At 40.3% G+C, this 16,613-nt stretch overlaps 1 protein-coding gene and 1 non-coding gene across 5 annotated transcripts in view; both read right to left on the reverse strand.

Moving 5' to 3' along the window:
- The window catches only part of CCNYL1 (cyclin Y like 1), a 42,897-nt gene that overhangs the window by 5,530 nt on the left and 20,754 nt on the right, over positions 1-16,613 (reverse strand). Inside the window, exons 5-10 of one of the 4 annotated variants that reach the window (XM_027122862.1) lie at positions 16,132-16,167; positions 13,886-13,937; positions 12,815-12,934; positions 8,410-8,576; positions 4,982-5,144; positions 2,747-3,440 (exon numbers count right to left, since the gene is read on the reverse strand). In XM_027122862.1, coding sequence (XP_026978663.1) covers positions 3,324-3,440; positions 4,982-5,144; positions 8,410-8,576; positions 12,815-12,934; positions 13,886-13,937; positions 16,132-16,167 — 655 coding nt within the window. In that variant the 3' untranslated portion in view covers positions 2,747-3,323. Of the gene's footprint in view, positions 1-2,746; positions 3,441-4,981; positions 5,145-8,409; positions 8,577-12,814; positions 12,935-13,885; positions 13,938-16,131; positions 16,168-16,613 lie in introns of those variants that run through there. The other 3 variants (XM_027122872.1, XM_027122855.1, XM_027122880.1) reach the window with 3 other exon arrangements.
- Positions 2,120-2,226, reverse strand: LOC113605417 (U6 spliceosomal RNA). Its single transcript, XR_003427209.1, has one exon. It is a non-coding gene; the product is annotated as a U6 spliceosomal RNA (small nuclear RNA).

The following is a 16,613-nucleotide window of genomic DNA, read 5'->3' on the forward strand; positions in this document are numbered from 1 at the left end:
GAGAGGCCCGCGTACCGCCAAAAAAAAAAAGTCACCCTCTTAACAGCAACCACAATTCTACTGCTTCCTGTTCTTCCATTTTCTTTCCTGTTCAATCGCTTGAAGCCCTCAAACAACTCAAGTTCTGATTCTACAGTATCCCTGTAATTCCTTTCTCTGTGTATTTACCCACTTTTATCTTTCAATGTGCATTTCCATCTTGGCACCATAACAAACAATTAAAAAATGCCATCTAATGCATTATGCCACCGAGCACTGTAGCCAGTGATTTTAAGTTACATTATCTTCAGGTTGAAAAGAGCGTAAGCTGAAGATATAAATGACTACATCTTAACTAAAGGCAGGGGTCAAAACAACTTATGGTTAGTTTGAAAATGCTTTAAGGCCCGACTATCAGAGCTGACTGAAAACATTTGAGCTAGACAGAGTTGTTATGTGAATAGTGAGAAGTGTTACAAACACAGTAGCCATATATTTTAATTAAAATAGAGTTTATTAGCTTTTCTTTTAATATAAACATGAGGAAGAAAAACCACATAAGTTGTAGCATTCTTTTCAAAATAAAACTGCAATCAGTATTTGAAGCTCCAAACTCCATAAACAATATTTTTTGAGGTGGTAGATTGTAATATTTTATATACCGTAATTTATCATTTATGTCTCTGTCCTTTAAAAATGATGGAACCTGCAGCACTCAATATAATGTGAAGCCTTGCTATAAAGAGAGAAAGTATTTCTGGCCCAGAAATGCTTTGTTTACAGGCAAAATTCCTAGGATTACATTTGAGAAGGTAGGAGGAGAAAGATTTCACATACTTGAGAACACTAACTTTTTTTTTTTAACATTTCAAGTTTAGGTGACATCGTTACCCATCTCCTAAAAGACTGATTACTGGACCTCCCTGCCTTTTAAAGCCTGAGGTAAGGGTTCCTAAGGTTTTACATGATTCCTCTTAAATAGCAGAACTTGAAGTGAGACACCTACAGCCAGGTTAACACATAGGATAGAAAAGCTGTTTCGTATCACTTACTCTATCACTACTATTAGGGTCCAGTTCCTTTCAATTTATTACATGTGAATTAACACTGTTGTTCATAATTCCTTTACCAAATCTAGAAAAAAGAAACTTAGGTGATCAAGCAGGTAAGCGGCCCAGCCTTGCAAAGGACTACTTTAGAAAGAGATGGGCAGGTCTATGAAGATACAAGGTATCCCCTTAAGTCTTAGTGCAATTTTAAGCTTTGAAACTTGTAGAAGTGTAAATGCCACAAACTTACAAAACATCATTTGAAAGTTTAATTGAATTTCTTCTAAACTCATTTTTTTAACATCTTTATTGGAGTATAATATTGCTTTACAGTGGTGTGTTAGTTTCTGCTTTGTAACAAAGTGAATCAGCTGTACGTATACATATATCCCCATATCTCCTCCCTCTTGCGTCTCCCTCCCACCCTCCCTATTCCACCCCTCTAGGTGGTCACAAAGCACCCAGCTGATCTCCCTGTGCTATGCGGCTGCTTCCCACTAGCTATCTGTTTTACATTTGGTAGTGTGTATATGTCCATGCCACTCTCTCACTCCGTCCCAGCTTACCCTTCCCCCTCCCCGTGTTCTCAAGTCCATTCTCTCTGTCTGCATCTTTATTCCTGTCCTGCCCCTAGGTTCTTCACAACCTTTTTTTCTTTTTTAGATTCCATATGTATGTGTTAGCATACGGTATTTGTTTTTCTGACTTACTTCACTCTGTATGACCTCACTACAAATAACTCAATTTCGTTTCTTTTATGGCAGAGTAATATTGCATTGTATATATGTGCCACATCTTCTTTATCCATTCATCTGTCAATGGACACTTAGGTTGCTTCCGTGTCCTGGCTATTGTAAATAGAGCTGCAATGAACATTGTGGTACATGACTCTTTTCAAATTATGGTTTTCTCAGGGTATATGCCCAGTAGCGGGATTGCTGGGTCGTAGGGTAGTTCTATTTTTAGTTTTTTAAGGAACCTCCGTACTGTTCTCCATAGTGGCTGTTATCAATTTACATTCCCACCAACAGTGCAAGAGGGTTCCCTTTTCTCCACACCCTCTCCATTTATAGTTTGTAGATTTTTATTTTTTTAATATGGAACGCTTCACGAATGTGCGTGTCATCCTTGTGCATGGGCCGTGCTAACCTTCTCTGTATCGTTCCAATTTTAGTGTATGTGCTGCCGAAGCGAGCACGTTTGTAGATTTTTTGATGATGGCCATTCTGACCTTAAGCTCTTAACTTTTTATTTCAGCCCATTGTTTGCTATCCTCAAGAGGGGCTGAAACAGAACATTAATATTAAAAGCTTAATGTTTAAAATTTACAAACCTAAATGAGTTTAGAAGAAATTCGATTAAACTTGCAAGTGACGTTTTGCCAGTCTGTAGCATTTATAATTCTGCAACAGTGTTCTGGAGTATCCAAGCACACTATATTCAGGCTTGCAATTTCACTGAGACTTCTGGGACACCTTCTAGTTCACTGCCGGCTTGTTAATTACTGGACCACCATGTTGGCTGGAATTATGAAAATATCCTTTAATACAAGTATGTAACAAAGAGGAAAATCATCACAAAATCAGAAGCACCATCATAGTTAACAAGAAATGCAGCACGGACCCAATAGAAGTAAATAACCTACTTTCTCTGTTTATGATCCCAAACATGCTAATATGCTAATAAGTACTGCCTGCAAAGAATGTGGATGACAAGTGTTATTCAGCAGCTTTTTGGTTTAAACTGATTGCCAATAATGACTAGCAGCTTCAGTGGTATAGTAGGGAGGAAGAACCCTTCAAAACCTAACGATGCTACAACAGTCTGTTCCTAAGTTTGGCTTTATGAGTTGTTAGGAGTCACATTTTTTAATGGTAATACTGCACTGATTCTAAAGGAATATGCAGCAGTATGGGACAGTGAGGCAAGAAAAACAGGAAAAATTATATAGTGTCTTTAAAGTCTAAAAATTTAAACTATTAATTAAAAAACCTCACATAGTTCACAGCTATCGGCCTACACAGTAAGCAGATATTTGTGCGTGGATTGGGAGCTTTTCGCTTTGGAGTGGTTTTTGTAACTCTGTTTACATTAAAAAGGACAGAAGAGTGTGTTACATTGACGAGGTCCCGTTCTTTCCTACAGCATAATCTTCGCTTGTCCATGAGTCTCTTGAATTCAATGTCTTTCTTTAAGGTGAAAATACTAACTTTGCTGGTTTCTGAGCAGGAGAGGTGATATTTCTCCAGTCCTTGTTACGAGGGGTTTATGATGTTACAACCCCTCACTTCTCCCTTAAGAGAGGATGGCATTGGAGCGCTGAATACCAATGAAATTATCAGCGCTGAAAGACCTTCTCATAGCAGCTCTACACAAGTCTTTGTATTTGTCTTCACACAATCTGGAAATGGCCTAGGAAAGTCAATCAGGTAGAACATAGGTACAATTAGGGGAAAAAAAAATGTTCGGACCTTAAAAAAACAAAAAAGCATCATTGATGAGGCACACATCTACATTCGTTTAGATAGTTCATAGTTACTGCTACTTTGGATAGCTGATATCTACACTAACTGACAATTCCCTAAGGTAATAACCTTTAAGGGCTATGATTAGATTGCTGGGGCAAGGGATAACTTGCCCTAATAACTTGGAGTTACTTAAAAATTGGGTTCCTAATGATAGGCTCCTAATAGCAATATCATCTGTTACCTACACACTTGATCCTTAAACGTAATGGACATACACTTGGGCAAAATCAGTGTTTACTCAGCTATTCAACTTCTATTCAATTTTCATTAGTTATTACATACTCTAAGAAAATTTTAATGAGGCAGGTATGTGCTGAAGGTAGGAGAGGTCTAATGACTCAAGCGCTGAAAGGTGCTATTTCACTTGCACATAAATTATGGTAGAAAAACATCTTATTCTAAAGTACCACCAAGGTACCACAGAAAGTATCAATTTTAAATGTGTTCATTTCAGTTGTGAATTTTGCTGTATACCCACCAAAAATCATAAGCCATAAATATTACTTTGTTCCATGTACGTTACCATTTACATTAAAAACTCATGTACTTTCTACATCCAGTATCTGAACCCACATTATACCTTCCAAGTATAGGTCTCTCAGGTTAGCCACCGATGCTTTGTCTAATAAACTCATGGGACTGAACTGTGATACACACACACACACACACACACACACACACGAACTGTAAGCTGCGTAAAAAACAGTTAAGAGGGACTTCCCTGGTGGCACAGTGGTTAAGAATCTGCCTGCCAATGCGGGGGACGCGGGTTTGTGCCCTGGTCCGGGAAGATCCCACATGCCGAGGAGCAACTAAGCCCGTGCGCCACAACTACTGAGCCTGGGCTGTAGAGCCCGTGCTCTGCAACAAGGGCAGCCACTGCAATGAGAAGCCCGCGCACCGCAATGAAGAGTAGACCCCGCTCGCCGCAGCTAGAGAAAGCCCGCGTGCAGCAGCGAAGACCCAATGCAGCCATAAATAAATAAATTTATTTATTTAAAAAATCAAGACAGTAGAAATAGTAGAAATAGTCCAAAACATCAATTATATATATAAAAAAAAAGACAGTTAAGAGTGGTAAGTAGATTATGTAGGTACATATGATTAGGGATACAATTTTAAGAAATTATTAATGTATGGTTATATGTTAAGTGTAGAGGTTCAAATGGAAAACCATTAAGAACAGATTAAATATGATTTAAAGTATTCTGAATTATGGTTACAGAAGAGACAATTTTTTTTTTTATAATGTGAGATCCCTGTATAAACCATAAAAGACACAGGAAATATGATGCCAACGGGTTAATAAGCTCTTCAAACTGTTAACAGCTTTCCATTTTCCTAATCACTGCTTAATATAATTTAGCTACAGATGTGGCTTCGGTGGCTGACAGAAAACCCCAGTTAGTGATTTCACAGCCTTACCTCTAAGTTCTGTGCTCTTTCTTTGCTAAGAGGAGTGAATAGAAAATTCAGGTTGTTGTCATCTGCTAAGGAGCGAAGGTCAAAGTAGTATTTGGCATACACACTGGCGGGAACATTAATATTAAACTGAAGTAGCTCCAGGAAGTGCCTTTCCATCTCATTCCTGGGGGAGGAGAAGACAAAACCAACACAGGACAATTTTAGTCAACTGGGCTATCTTCAAAAATACCATTCTGAGCTACTAGGATGGCTCTAAATACTGTTTTGAAACAAATAATGGCTACCCAGCTGGATTAATACCCTAATGTTCAAACAAGGTACAGCTATTTGTGGTCCTTTCTGCGTCCCAGCACTTTGAGTTTGGGACAAGGGGGAAGAGGTTATGGCCCTCTTATGCACTCATGCTGCTGACTCAGGGGCTCATTCTTCAGAGTTCCATTAGTGCAGCTGTACGATTCATGCTCCACACTCACTCACAAGGCCCCGCTATAGTGATCAGATGAAAGGAATGATGTATGCTGTTTATTAGCTCTGAAGAACTTGCAGACATTTTCACCGGGCTGATGACAGGAAGGGGCTTATTGAAGTAGAGGCGAGCCAACAAAAGGAGTGGGCACATCACCACGGCAACAAATGGATCCATCGGGAGCCACTGCTATTATCTCTGAGGGGGGAAAACTCTTGAGGCAACAAGGATTCATCTCAAGTAAATAAATAAATAAGCTACATTCGATGGGAAAGGGAATCCCCCCCGCCCCCGCCACAATGCATGGGGCTGTGTCAAAGGACATAATGCAAGTTTCTGTTCACCTTAACCTTACTAGGGTGAGTTGTTGTCACCATGACAGGACAGGATGCACTTTTTAAGCTTAGGAAGGCAGTAAGATTATGTCTCAGCTAGACTAAACCCACTTTACGATAGGACCTCTGATAGAGCAGTTGTTTTCCCCCGGTGTTAGGAGGGCAGCCCAGGATGTTCAGACCTACCGCCCCCTGCCAGGTGCCAGGACAGACTGCACACGCCCACAGGGAGCGAATTCAATGAAGTGGGAAAGCAGAGTGTTGGGAGCAGGCTTCTGCTATATGACCATATCCAGCCATTTGCTTGCCAAATGTTTAAGTAAATAACTATAAAATTAGAGTAAATCTTACCACTTTTCACAGCAATCACTTTAGAGAGTTGATTATATAAAAATGATAAATACCCAAACAAACATGCGAGTGGCTTATTTTACAATACATTTGGTTTCTTGGTTTTAAAGTGTTAATATTTTATCCATTGGATAAATCAACAAATGCTCCATGTTCTCCTGTATGGAGAGCAGAGTATGAGCAGAAATGAGGTTTCTCATTTGTTGAACTTTAAACCTAACTGAACCTACTTCCAAAATTAATTTCCTGTTCATACGGCCAGAAGTCTATAGAAATGTAAATCAGATAATGTTTTGATAATCAGCTAATCAGGACTTAATTTACTACAGGAATAAATGCACTTCACTATCCCTTTTATATTTTCTCCACTAATACATTTTAATTGTGTGGAAATACAGTACTTCATAGGATTAACATGTCTATTAATAGAGCTTTAATCACTGAAGAAAAGCATTATGCCTATAGAATATGCATCTTCTGTGTTTTTTGTTGTTTTTTAAATGGCTAGATGGCTGAAGAGCATACCATTTACAGGCGCAGCAAATTTTCTGAACAGCAGCTGCTCAGTTTAACTTACTCTTTTGAAGGGAAATATATATTTAACAAGACACATAGATGTTAGAAAGTTTTAAAGAAAAGCAGATAGGCAGCAATTTTTCAATTCAGACTCAAAATGAGACCATTACAAATAGTGGTCAACAGCAGAGGGATGAAACAAATGTGTATTAAACACTTTGCTGTAATGCTTTCCGACTTCCAAAGATCATAAACAAAAGCAGCCTATTATAAACATAACTCCTGGTGATTCTCTGTTCTACACAGAAAAGCGTTGTTTAGAAGTAGTTTCTTCATAGCTGGACACTGCCGCCAATGCTCCTGGGCTCACATCTATGAACACCCACACATTTCCCTGCATGTTCTCTGATGTTGTACCTGGAACCAGAGCCCCAGTCAGCTCAGTTGCAGACTCTGAGAAAATTTCAGCTGCCATCATGGCAGGGATGGTGTTCACGATTACAAATTTTCCTTCCTTCAAGGGACCAGTTTAAAGACTGATGATAGTGTTGGTCAACGTCACTTTAGTTTCTGCAACTTCCAAAAGTACTTCTATTCATTTCAAATTCATTATCTGCTGTTACACTGTTTGCTAAGATTGCTACCAGCAATATCACCATGACCACCCGGTCTACATTATCACCGAAGTGGACATTTTCACCAAAAGCCACTTTGACAGCTACTGACAGTCACTGATCCCATCTCTTAGTCACAACTTTCCTCGCTTCAGCTGTAAATATGCACTTTGGTAATTCTGAATTATCTAGAGTAAGGGGCAAAGGTAACAAAAACAAACTCTTGCCCCTGCCTGCCATCTTGATCGGCCTCTGCTGTCCAATATAATCAACAGGTGTCCTTTCACATTTCCCTGAATGCCACCCACAAAGACATTTTCACTGTCAAGCGGGCACTTCGAGAGTCTGCTGGAATTACCTCTCTGGCTCATCCTGCTTCCCACCCTTGGGGCCCTTCACCAGAGCCAGATTGGAAGCCTGGTGTTTCATGCCAATGTGAGCGTGCCATCTGTGAGGAGAACCTGCCTAGTTAACTCAAGGCCCCACAAAGTGCTGCTGCTGTGTTTGATGAGTGCCCTGGGTGAGGCCCCAGTGATGCTTCCCGGCCTACCTGAGAGGCAGGTGTTTCCTAACTCAGCAGACTTTAGGGGAGGAGACAGGAACACAGGGATCTGAAACCTTTATATGTGGCTACCTGTACATCATAGTTTCTGTAACAACAGAACCTCAGATAAAAAGGAGGAAAAGACCAGCAAAAGCAAATACACAATGTGTGACTCAGGTTGAAATTATAACCTGTCAGTAGTCTAGAGGCCCTAAGACCTTAACAGTGGCCACTTGCTTCAAAGACCAGGCATGTGCCCCTTAAAAATGGACTGGACCTGGTAGACAGCTTTAAGAAAGCTGTGAAGTTACTTGCTGTACCATGTTGTTCTGGTAGTGAGCTTGTAAAATGTTTGGCAAAAACCACCAGAAAAATAATTTCAATTTATCAAGCAGAATATTACAACAATAACACATCAAGACCTACCAATTAATGAGGGGAAATACAAGTTGTTATACTACAGCTAGATAGAAGGAAGGCTGTAATTTTATGTCTATTTCAGCTCTCTGCACAATGTAACATTTCTTAAAATGTAAACTTTATGGGAGCAAATGAGGCATCGGAAAATGGTTACAAAGTTCACCGTAACCTTACAAACTCACATGTCCTCAACTGTAATGTCCTTGAGGATCTGGCAGTAGTCCACATTCCATACAGCCTGATCGTCCCAAACCTTGGAGGCAAGAAGAATGGCTCCCAAAACAATTCTTTTCCAGTTAGTGGGGCAAATGTCGATCTCAGCATAAGTTAAAAGCCTTTCTAAGTAAACCTGCAAAAGTAGAGCACTGATCTTTGATTTTAGTTCAGTTTAAGTGCTGTGATAAGAACTGTTAGGAATGACAGATTTCATCTCTTTTTGACATGCCTTTTATTCCTAGGTTCTGCAAAGACTTTGCTCAGACAAGCCAAGGCCAGAGGCCAGGTCACGGTTGTAAGTCAGATGTTTCTGTTAGTCTGATATTTCTACTCTGCCCGTGTGAATTTCCAACCCAATTTTGGTCACAGGAATGAAAGGACATCTCGGCAAAGGGCATTCTAAAGCCACGCATTGTATTATTACCTACCCACTTGTAAAAGGCAGCACATACAGCCCAGGGTCGATTTCAACTGTTCAGTAAATGCTTGAGTGCCTACCACGTGCAATGTACCTACCAGACTGGTGGTGGCTGCATGACGATTTTACATAATGCTTGAGTGTCTAAAATTCTGGTAAGACTGAGCACATCTTTATCTTCTCTTCAGAGTAACCAGTCCTTTTGTGGCATGAACTTGAAGATAAAAACTGGTGGTCAAGAGAGCCTCCCAGTGGCTGCTGTGTGGCACAGCAGGACAGGCAGTACAAAGGGGCTTTACAACTGTGGAGTATTCCCATATTTTAGTGCCTTTTTAAGGAACACACATGCATACAAAGGGTAGTCCTTTTCATATCCCCTATTTTTCACATCTCCATTATCATTTCATTATTCATTTCTGTCTTCCATAATCTGCAGCTTAGTCAATTCTTTTGGTTTTAAGGTGGGAAGAGCTGCCTGTGTCTGTATCCCTGGGGCTCCTCTAAACCTGCTGGTTTGTGAGATGATTTCATGGTTTCTTTTACATGTATCAAATGTCTATCCTACAAAGAACTGGATGGAGTTAACAGCTGAGTAAAGATTATAGAGGTAAGCTGTGTTTTGTTGTTACCTCTACAGAAGAGTATATATGCCATTTGACAAAAAGAAAAATGTCCAGTTTTAAAGAGTATGTTTACTCTCTGAAGGGTTATCAGATTGACAGCTCAGATCCGCCAACGCTCCCCAAACTCTACTGTGTTTTCAAACACGGGTATTGAGATTATATGTTCTTAGTGAAATTCTGCTCCCATTCCCCAGAGAACTCAGCACTCTCTAGTACCCTAAGAATGACTCTCCCTGCAAGCTTCAACTCTCTACTTTATGGGACTAATCAGAGGCACTGAAACGACACTGGCAGTCTCTCAACTTCCTCTCACCTTTATACTGGCAAACTTGGTACACGTGCCAATATTCATTTATCCCACTTGCCCTCCTGTCTCGGAGGAAGCGAGATTTCTTTCTTTTCACTGAAGCTAACTCTTCTCTGAATGAAGTTGATCCCATCTCACTTCCGCAGAACACTGTTCGCACAGTTAGTCTCTTTTTGAACAACTTCTCCCTCTCTGTCAGAGGCTTCCTCCAGTGTGAATGCTTACATGTCCCCAGCCTGTCCCCCGCCTGTCCCCCAGACGGCGTCCTCATCTCCCATCCTCTCCTTAACCCACTTCAGTCAGCCTCCTGCCGCTACCACTCTACAGAGGCTACTCTTGCCATGGTCACCGGTGCCTTCACACAAACAACCCAGAGCTCTTCATCCCAGAGCTCCACTCCCCAGGCCTTCCCTCATACTGAAAGAGCACTGCCACACGCCCAGTCGCTGGGACCAAAAACCTGCACTTGAGTTATCCTGCTCCAATCTGTTAGAACTTCTTGTTATCTCTGCCTTCACTGGTACCCTGACCGCTTTTCTGTCTGTCACTTCTGACTTGTATCGCTGCCACTGCCTAACTTCTCTGCCTCCACTCTGCCTCCCAACAGAGTACAGTCTGTTCTCCCCAAAGCAGCCAGGAGAGCCTCTTAAATGAAGAGTACTTTATGTGGCTGCTCCAGATCTGCCAGAGGTTTCCCATCAAACAAATACCTCCTTCCCGTGGCCTGCAAGTTACGAGGCCCTGTGCGGTACGGCATTGTCCTTCTGTGACCTCATCACCTATGTTCTTTCCCTCGTTCCTCACTCTGATCACAATGGCCACCTTGCTTTTTCTTGAACACACAGCATGTTCCTGTCTCAGAGCCTTGCCCTCGTCCCCTCTGCCCGTCATGCCAGCGTTCCTGCTCTTCCTCAGTTCAGCCAGGTGCTGGGTTCAAACATCACCTCTTCAGAGAGGCTCTTCCTGATCTTTCTAGGAAGCCCCTCTAATCACTTTATCTCTTTACCTTGCTTTCTCTTCATGGTTTTTACCACTACTTGAAATAGTCATCTTTTAAAAAATACTCATTGGGGCTTCCCTGGTGGCACAGTGGTTGAGGGTCCGCCTGCCGATGCAGGGGACACAGGTTCGTGCCCCGGTCCGGGAGGATCCCACATGCCGCGGAGCGGCTGGGCCCATCAGCCATGGCCGCTGAGCCTGCGCGTCCGGAGCCTGTGCTCCGCAACAGGAGAGGCCACAACAGTGAGAGGCCCGTGTACCGCCAAAAAATAAATAAATAAAAATAAATAAAAATTAAAAATACTCATTAAAAAAAACATAGTTTGCTATACACCTGAAACTAACACAACACTGTAAATCAATTGTACTCCAATTAAAAAAGAAAACATTTACGTCTTCCACAGTTGCTCCATAAAGGCAAGAACTTTATTTATCCAACCTATTCTCTCCTCCACCCCCCACATGTAGAAAAGTGACACAGAGTAGGTGTTTGGTGGGTATTTATGACATGAGCAACTTCTTGGTAGCATTCAGCGTTTGGACCACATTCTCCTTGAACCTCTCCTGGTGTCTCTTATGATTTTCTGCTGGGTTTCCTACCACTGTAGCGGCTCCTCTGGGGATTTGTCCCTTAAGTGCTGATAGTCCCTACAGATCTATCTTCTACCCACTTTTTTTTTTTTTTTTTTTTTGCGGTACGCGGGCGTCTCGCTGCCGTGGCCTCTCCCGTTGCAGAGCACAGGCTCCGGATGCGCAGGCTCAGCGGCCATGGCTCACAGGCCCAGCCGCTCCGCGGCATGTGGGATCTTCCTGGACCGGGGCACGAACCCGTGTCCCCCGCATCGGCAGGTGGACTCCCAACCACTGCGCCACCAGGGAAGCCCACCCACTTTTTATTTTACATACTTTCTCTGCATTTGAACAGCTACACTTAATTCCCTCCCTCTAACTCAGATTCATGCTCCAATGCTATATATTCAAATGATTACTAGACACTGCCATTCTGCTGTCTCGCAGGTACAGCAAGCTTAACTTGGCTACAAAGAAATGCCCCTCTTCCAACCCAAATGCTCTCCTTCCTGCATTTCCTAGCTCTCCACATGCAAGCACCATTCCTGCCTCTCTCAAGCATGTGCTAAGCACTCCAAGTGGCCTGTAGCTCCAAGAAAAGGCCTGTGTCTGATCCAGTACCCACTGAGGGGTCTCTCTTCAAAAGGACAAGCCTCCTCTCCTAAATTCTGCCTTGACAGGAGCAGGCAGTGAATGGCCTAAGTATTCTTTCCCTGCAGGCCATGCAGCTGACTTTCCCCCCTACAGGTTTGCTATAGGGAGGAGTAAAACAATCCCAACTACCTCTCACTTGAATATGATTTATTATTCAAATGATAAAATCTTACCATAGGAATTCAGAATGGATGACAAAAAGGTCCTTACAGCTGTAGCTTAGCAGGCTAACTAGAGTAAAGCCTTTTGAAGCACTACTGGCACCCTAATCCTGGGCAACTTCACATGCAGGCAATAAGAGGACAGCAGGGATGGTTAACACCATTATCCGAGGAACAGAGAATTGAGGGCAGTAGTTCTCAATCAGGACACACATCAGAACTGCCTAGGCAGTAAGTACAGTCTGGGACTCAGCTTCAAACTACACGGAACCTGTTTCTGCCTGTGGACCAGATAGTTCAGTTATCGCCCCACCCTACCACCACAGCATGTGTCGTCTGTGTGTGCGTGTGTGCACTGCACGTGCATGTGTGTCCTCAGGTGTGGAAGGAGAAGCCAGAAATCTCTCCTGCTGCCTTTAATAGCAATTGTTTTGTGATGAGAAAAGCAATGGCAACATTTAAAATCATAATGATTATTAAAGCTCAAATGTGTACACTTTACTTTCTTTTGATAGGTTTCTCTTAATAAAGTTCTAATGATCATTTCAGGAACCTACTTTCATTTGGGAAAAACAGGACCATACCATGTGTACAAGACAGAAATTTCTACAGATGCTTTATGAAAGAAAAAAATCTTACCAAAGTTACTATTGCACATTCAGCAGTTAGTTGTGCGGCACTAAAAAGAGTACGAACAAATCTGTAAATGAATTTGTGTTCAGGATCATGCTTAAAGTATTCCTCTGGAACCTTTTCTCGCTGAAAAGGAGAAAACATGCAATATAAGTGTCCATTGAAGAAAAATACTTAAAAGTACCCTTAAGATAGCAGTCTTCACACTTGGGCCCACGTGCCCCTTAAAAGAATTTTGATTGGGTGACATGTCTTGTAGCCTTTTAAATATAAACAATGGGATCCTAAAATACCACAGAGATCCAATACTCACCACCATTCATTAAAGAAAAATACAGGCACAACCTCAGAAAATTTATGTATTTCCACCTTCCTCCCCACAGAATTCTAACCAAATGTAAACTACTGGGTTGGCCAAAAAGTTCAATTGGTTTTAAGTAAAAATAAAAGACACAGTTTTCATTTTCACCAAGAATTTTATTGGACAATATATTCACTAACCGAACAAAGTTTTTGGCCAACCCAATATTTTTAGGCTCAAAAGTCTTGCTGATCACCATATGTCACATTTTCTGTCACACATTTCCAGTGTCCTGCAACCATAAGGCTCTAAGAATGTGCTGTCCTATACAGCAGTCACCAGCCACATATGGCCACAGAAGAAGTGAATTTTAAAACTTGGTCATTTTAATTGGTTTAAAATTTAAACAGTTTTCTAATTTTCTTCTTAAAGGTCTTACCATATTAGGTTTATTTACAAATATTTATATTGTTTGATGCTATGGAAAATCATCCTTTCAAAAGATACATTTTCTGTTACTTGGGTATGTTTACTTACCTGCTCACTATTCACACAAAGTGCAACTCGGTTCTTATCCATCAACCCCTTATATAACATGCCTTCGGTAAAATGACTAGACACAACATGGCGGGGGGAAGAAGACTTAAAGGAAGATGAATCTGACTTCGAGCTGGAGGAAGTAATTTTCTTCTAATAATTAATTTCAAAGCAAATCAGCATGAAATAAACACAACTGTGTAAGAGAAAAGTACAACTTCAATAAAACTGACACTTACTGTGAGTGGATGTGATCTCTCATCAAAAATATCCAAGGATCTATCTGCATCTCTATAAAATAAGAATGTGCATTTAAAAAATTAATTCAGGAGTTACTATCTTAGTAAAATATCTGCTAGGAGTAGAGAGAGGGGTAGAGGAAGCTTAACCTTCAACAAAGCAAACAGTTGTATAAACTCTTCTCCTGGATTCCGCCCTTAGAAAGGTTTCCTGACCTATTTTTACTCAGCACATCAAGTTCTGTGAAATCTTTTCTACAACAACCAGCCAGAGTTGCCTTTATAAGCACTGACCCTCCCTAACAGGCAATGCTAGTAAGCCAATATATTTTCACTCCTCTAACCTCACACTGGAATATGCAAGAACATCTTATAAAGCAGTGGTGGTGGGCAATAAATTCTTCTAACTTCAATGAATGTGAATATGACATTCATGGTTTTTTCCCGTTTTTTTTCTCTTTAGTTCTTTATATTCTTATTGTGTATTTCTTCCTGTCTCTTTTAAATAGTTTGAGTTAAAAATGTAATTGTCTTTTTATTTTAAAAGAAACCAGGCTTTTTATTTAAAATTTCACCACACTAATACATTGTGCTCATTTAAACAGCGGTTCTCTAAATGTGGTCTGCAGACCTCTGGGATTCTCCCCTATCCCCTCTTCGGGAGGCCCAAGAGGTCAAAACTGCTTTTATAAGAATACTAAGACACTACCTGCCCTTCACACTGTGTGACATTTGCTATGGATGTATAAAAGCAAAAGTGGGTAAAACTGCTGGTTTCTGAGCATGAATCAAGGCAGTGGTACCAAACTGAATTAGAAGTCATTCAATTATTCACTGCCACTTGCAGTTAAAACTCTGCTTTAAGAACATCCTTGATAAAAGAGTAAAAATTAATAGTGTTCTTAAACCTTGGTCCTTCTTTTTAATATTCTGAATAAGTGGAAAGTATGCATTAAGCACTTTTACATACTGAAATATGGCTGTGTTAAGGAAAAGCACTTGTGACTTAGTGGTAAGTCATTTTTTTCATAGAACATCATCTTTATTTGAAACACTTTTTTCATCGAACACCATCGTTATTTGAATGTACAACTGACAGTTATTCTTTCAAATATGAACAAAGTGAGCCTGTCACTTCAAGGAAAATAACTCTAAAGTTACTTGTTGCCAATGATAAAATTCAAGCCATCAAGCTAAGAATATCAGGATTTTTGGAAAACTTGTACCTTCTATTGTGAACTTGACAACTTCTCAATACTTAAAAGACTTTTCTGGTAAGACTGGTGGTGATACTAACAAAAGTGAGTTTTTGACACTGTCTAAAGAAATGTGAACCAATACTTTCCAAATGACCAACGTATAATATTATAAAGTCACGTACAGGTAAAAAGATCTACTCAGTATGCATGACAGATCAATGGGTATTAATTTAACATAGTATTTACTACAAGTTCATTGATATGATTTAGAATTCCATTTTAACTAATTTAAGAAACTAGCACATGCAGACTTTTGGTACAGTATCAAAGAATATACCAAATTATCTGAAGGCTTTAAAAATACACCTTTTCCAACTATATATCTGCACGTGGCTGGATCTTCTTCATATTGTTTCTTCAAAACAAATGACTGAAGACAGAATAGATATGAGAATCAGCTGTCTTCTATTAAGGAGATACTTTTCTCTCAACATTTTTTGTCGTGGAAAATAGTTATTTTTCATTAAAAAAAAAAATGACTTATGTTAAACACTGGGGTTCCCCATCAGGGGTGATTTCGTCCCCCCCGGGGACTTCTGGCCATGGCTGGAGACAGTTTTGGTTTTCGTAATGTGGAGGGAAGAAAGTGCTACTGGCAACTAGTGAGCAGAGGCCAAGGGTGCTGCTATATATCCTATAACACACAGGACAACACCCCACAACAAAGCATTATCTAGCTCAAAATTTCCATAGTGCTAAGGAAAACTCTGTTTTAACATACAATGGATTTAATTTTTTAAATTCTCAATTTCAATTTCTAATACAGTAAATTATCAATATAACCCATATAAACAAACACTCTGGGATGCTCGGTAACTTAAGAATTAAGAGTCCTAAGATAAAAATGATTCACTTCAATATTGTAATAAAAGCACTCTAATAATAAAAGCTTATGCCAGTAACGCCTACAGTTATTACCTAACACTAAACTTGATACCTTGTAAATTAATTAGCTGGAATAACAAGATAGGTTTTAAAAGAGCTCACCTGTTCTTTATGTGGTAATATATTGCTAAGGTCACACTGTGGAGGGAAAAAAATACATTGTAATAACTGATTTTTATCATATCAGGCCTGAAGACATTTTTAAAAAGGGGTTAGCAAGGAGGGAAGACCTTCCAGAGGCCCAGTGGCCCTGAAATCCTCTAATTCAGAACAGTACCACATGGGTGCTTTCCCCCTTGTTTTAGGTTCTTCAGCTTTTAGCAAAATTAGGAGACCCAAAATGCTAGATATGCTGTTAGAAGGCATGTTTGGTTGATTATTATAATATATAAATTATTACATATTTCCCATCATTTGTCCTTCTACCCACAAAACTTTCTGTCATGTACAAGTTATATCTATCTAGACACATGCTTAAATTTAAGCCATATAGTAGTTTGTATGTGTGTGTGTGTGGTTTTTTTTGTTAGCCCCTGCATTTCAGTTGATTTAGTTCGCTATCCACCTACCCATCCGTTTTCCAT

The sequence above is a fragment of the Aethalodelphis obliquidens genome, unplaced genomic scaffold, assembly GCF_003676395.1.
Source record: "Aethalodelphis obliquidens isolate GAN/ISIS:26980383/991018 unplaced genomic scaffold, ASM367639v1 scaffold2, whole genome shotgun sequence".
Classification (NCBI taxonomy): Eukaryota; Metazoa; Chordata; class Mammalia; order Artiodactyla; family Delphinidae; genus Aethalodelphis; species Aethalodelphis obliquidens.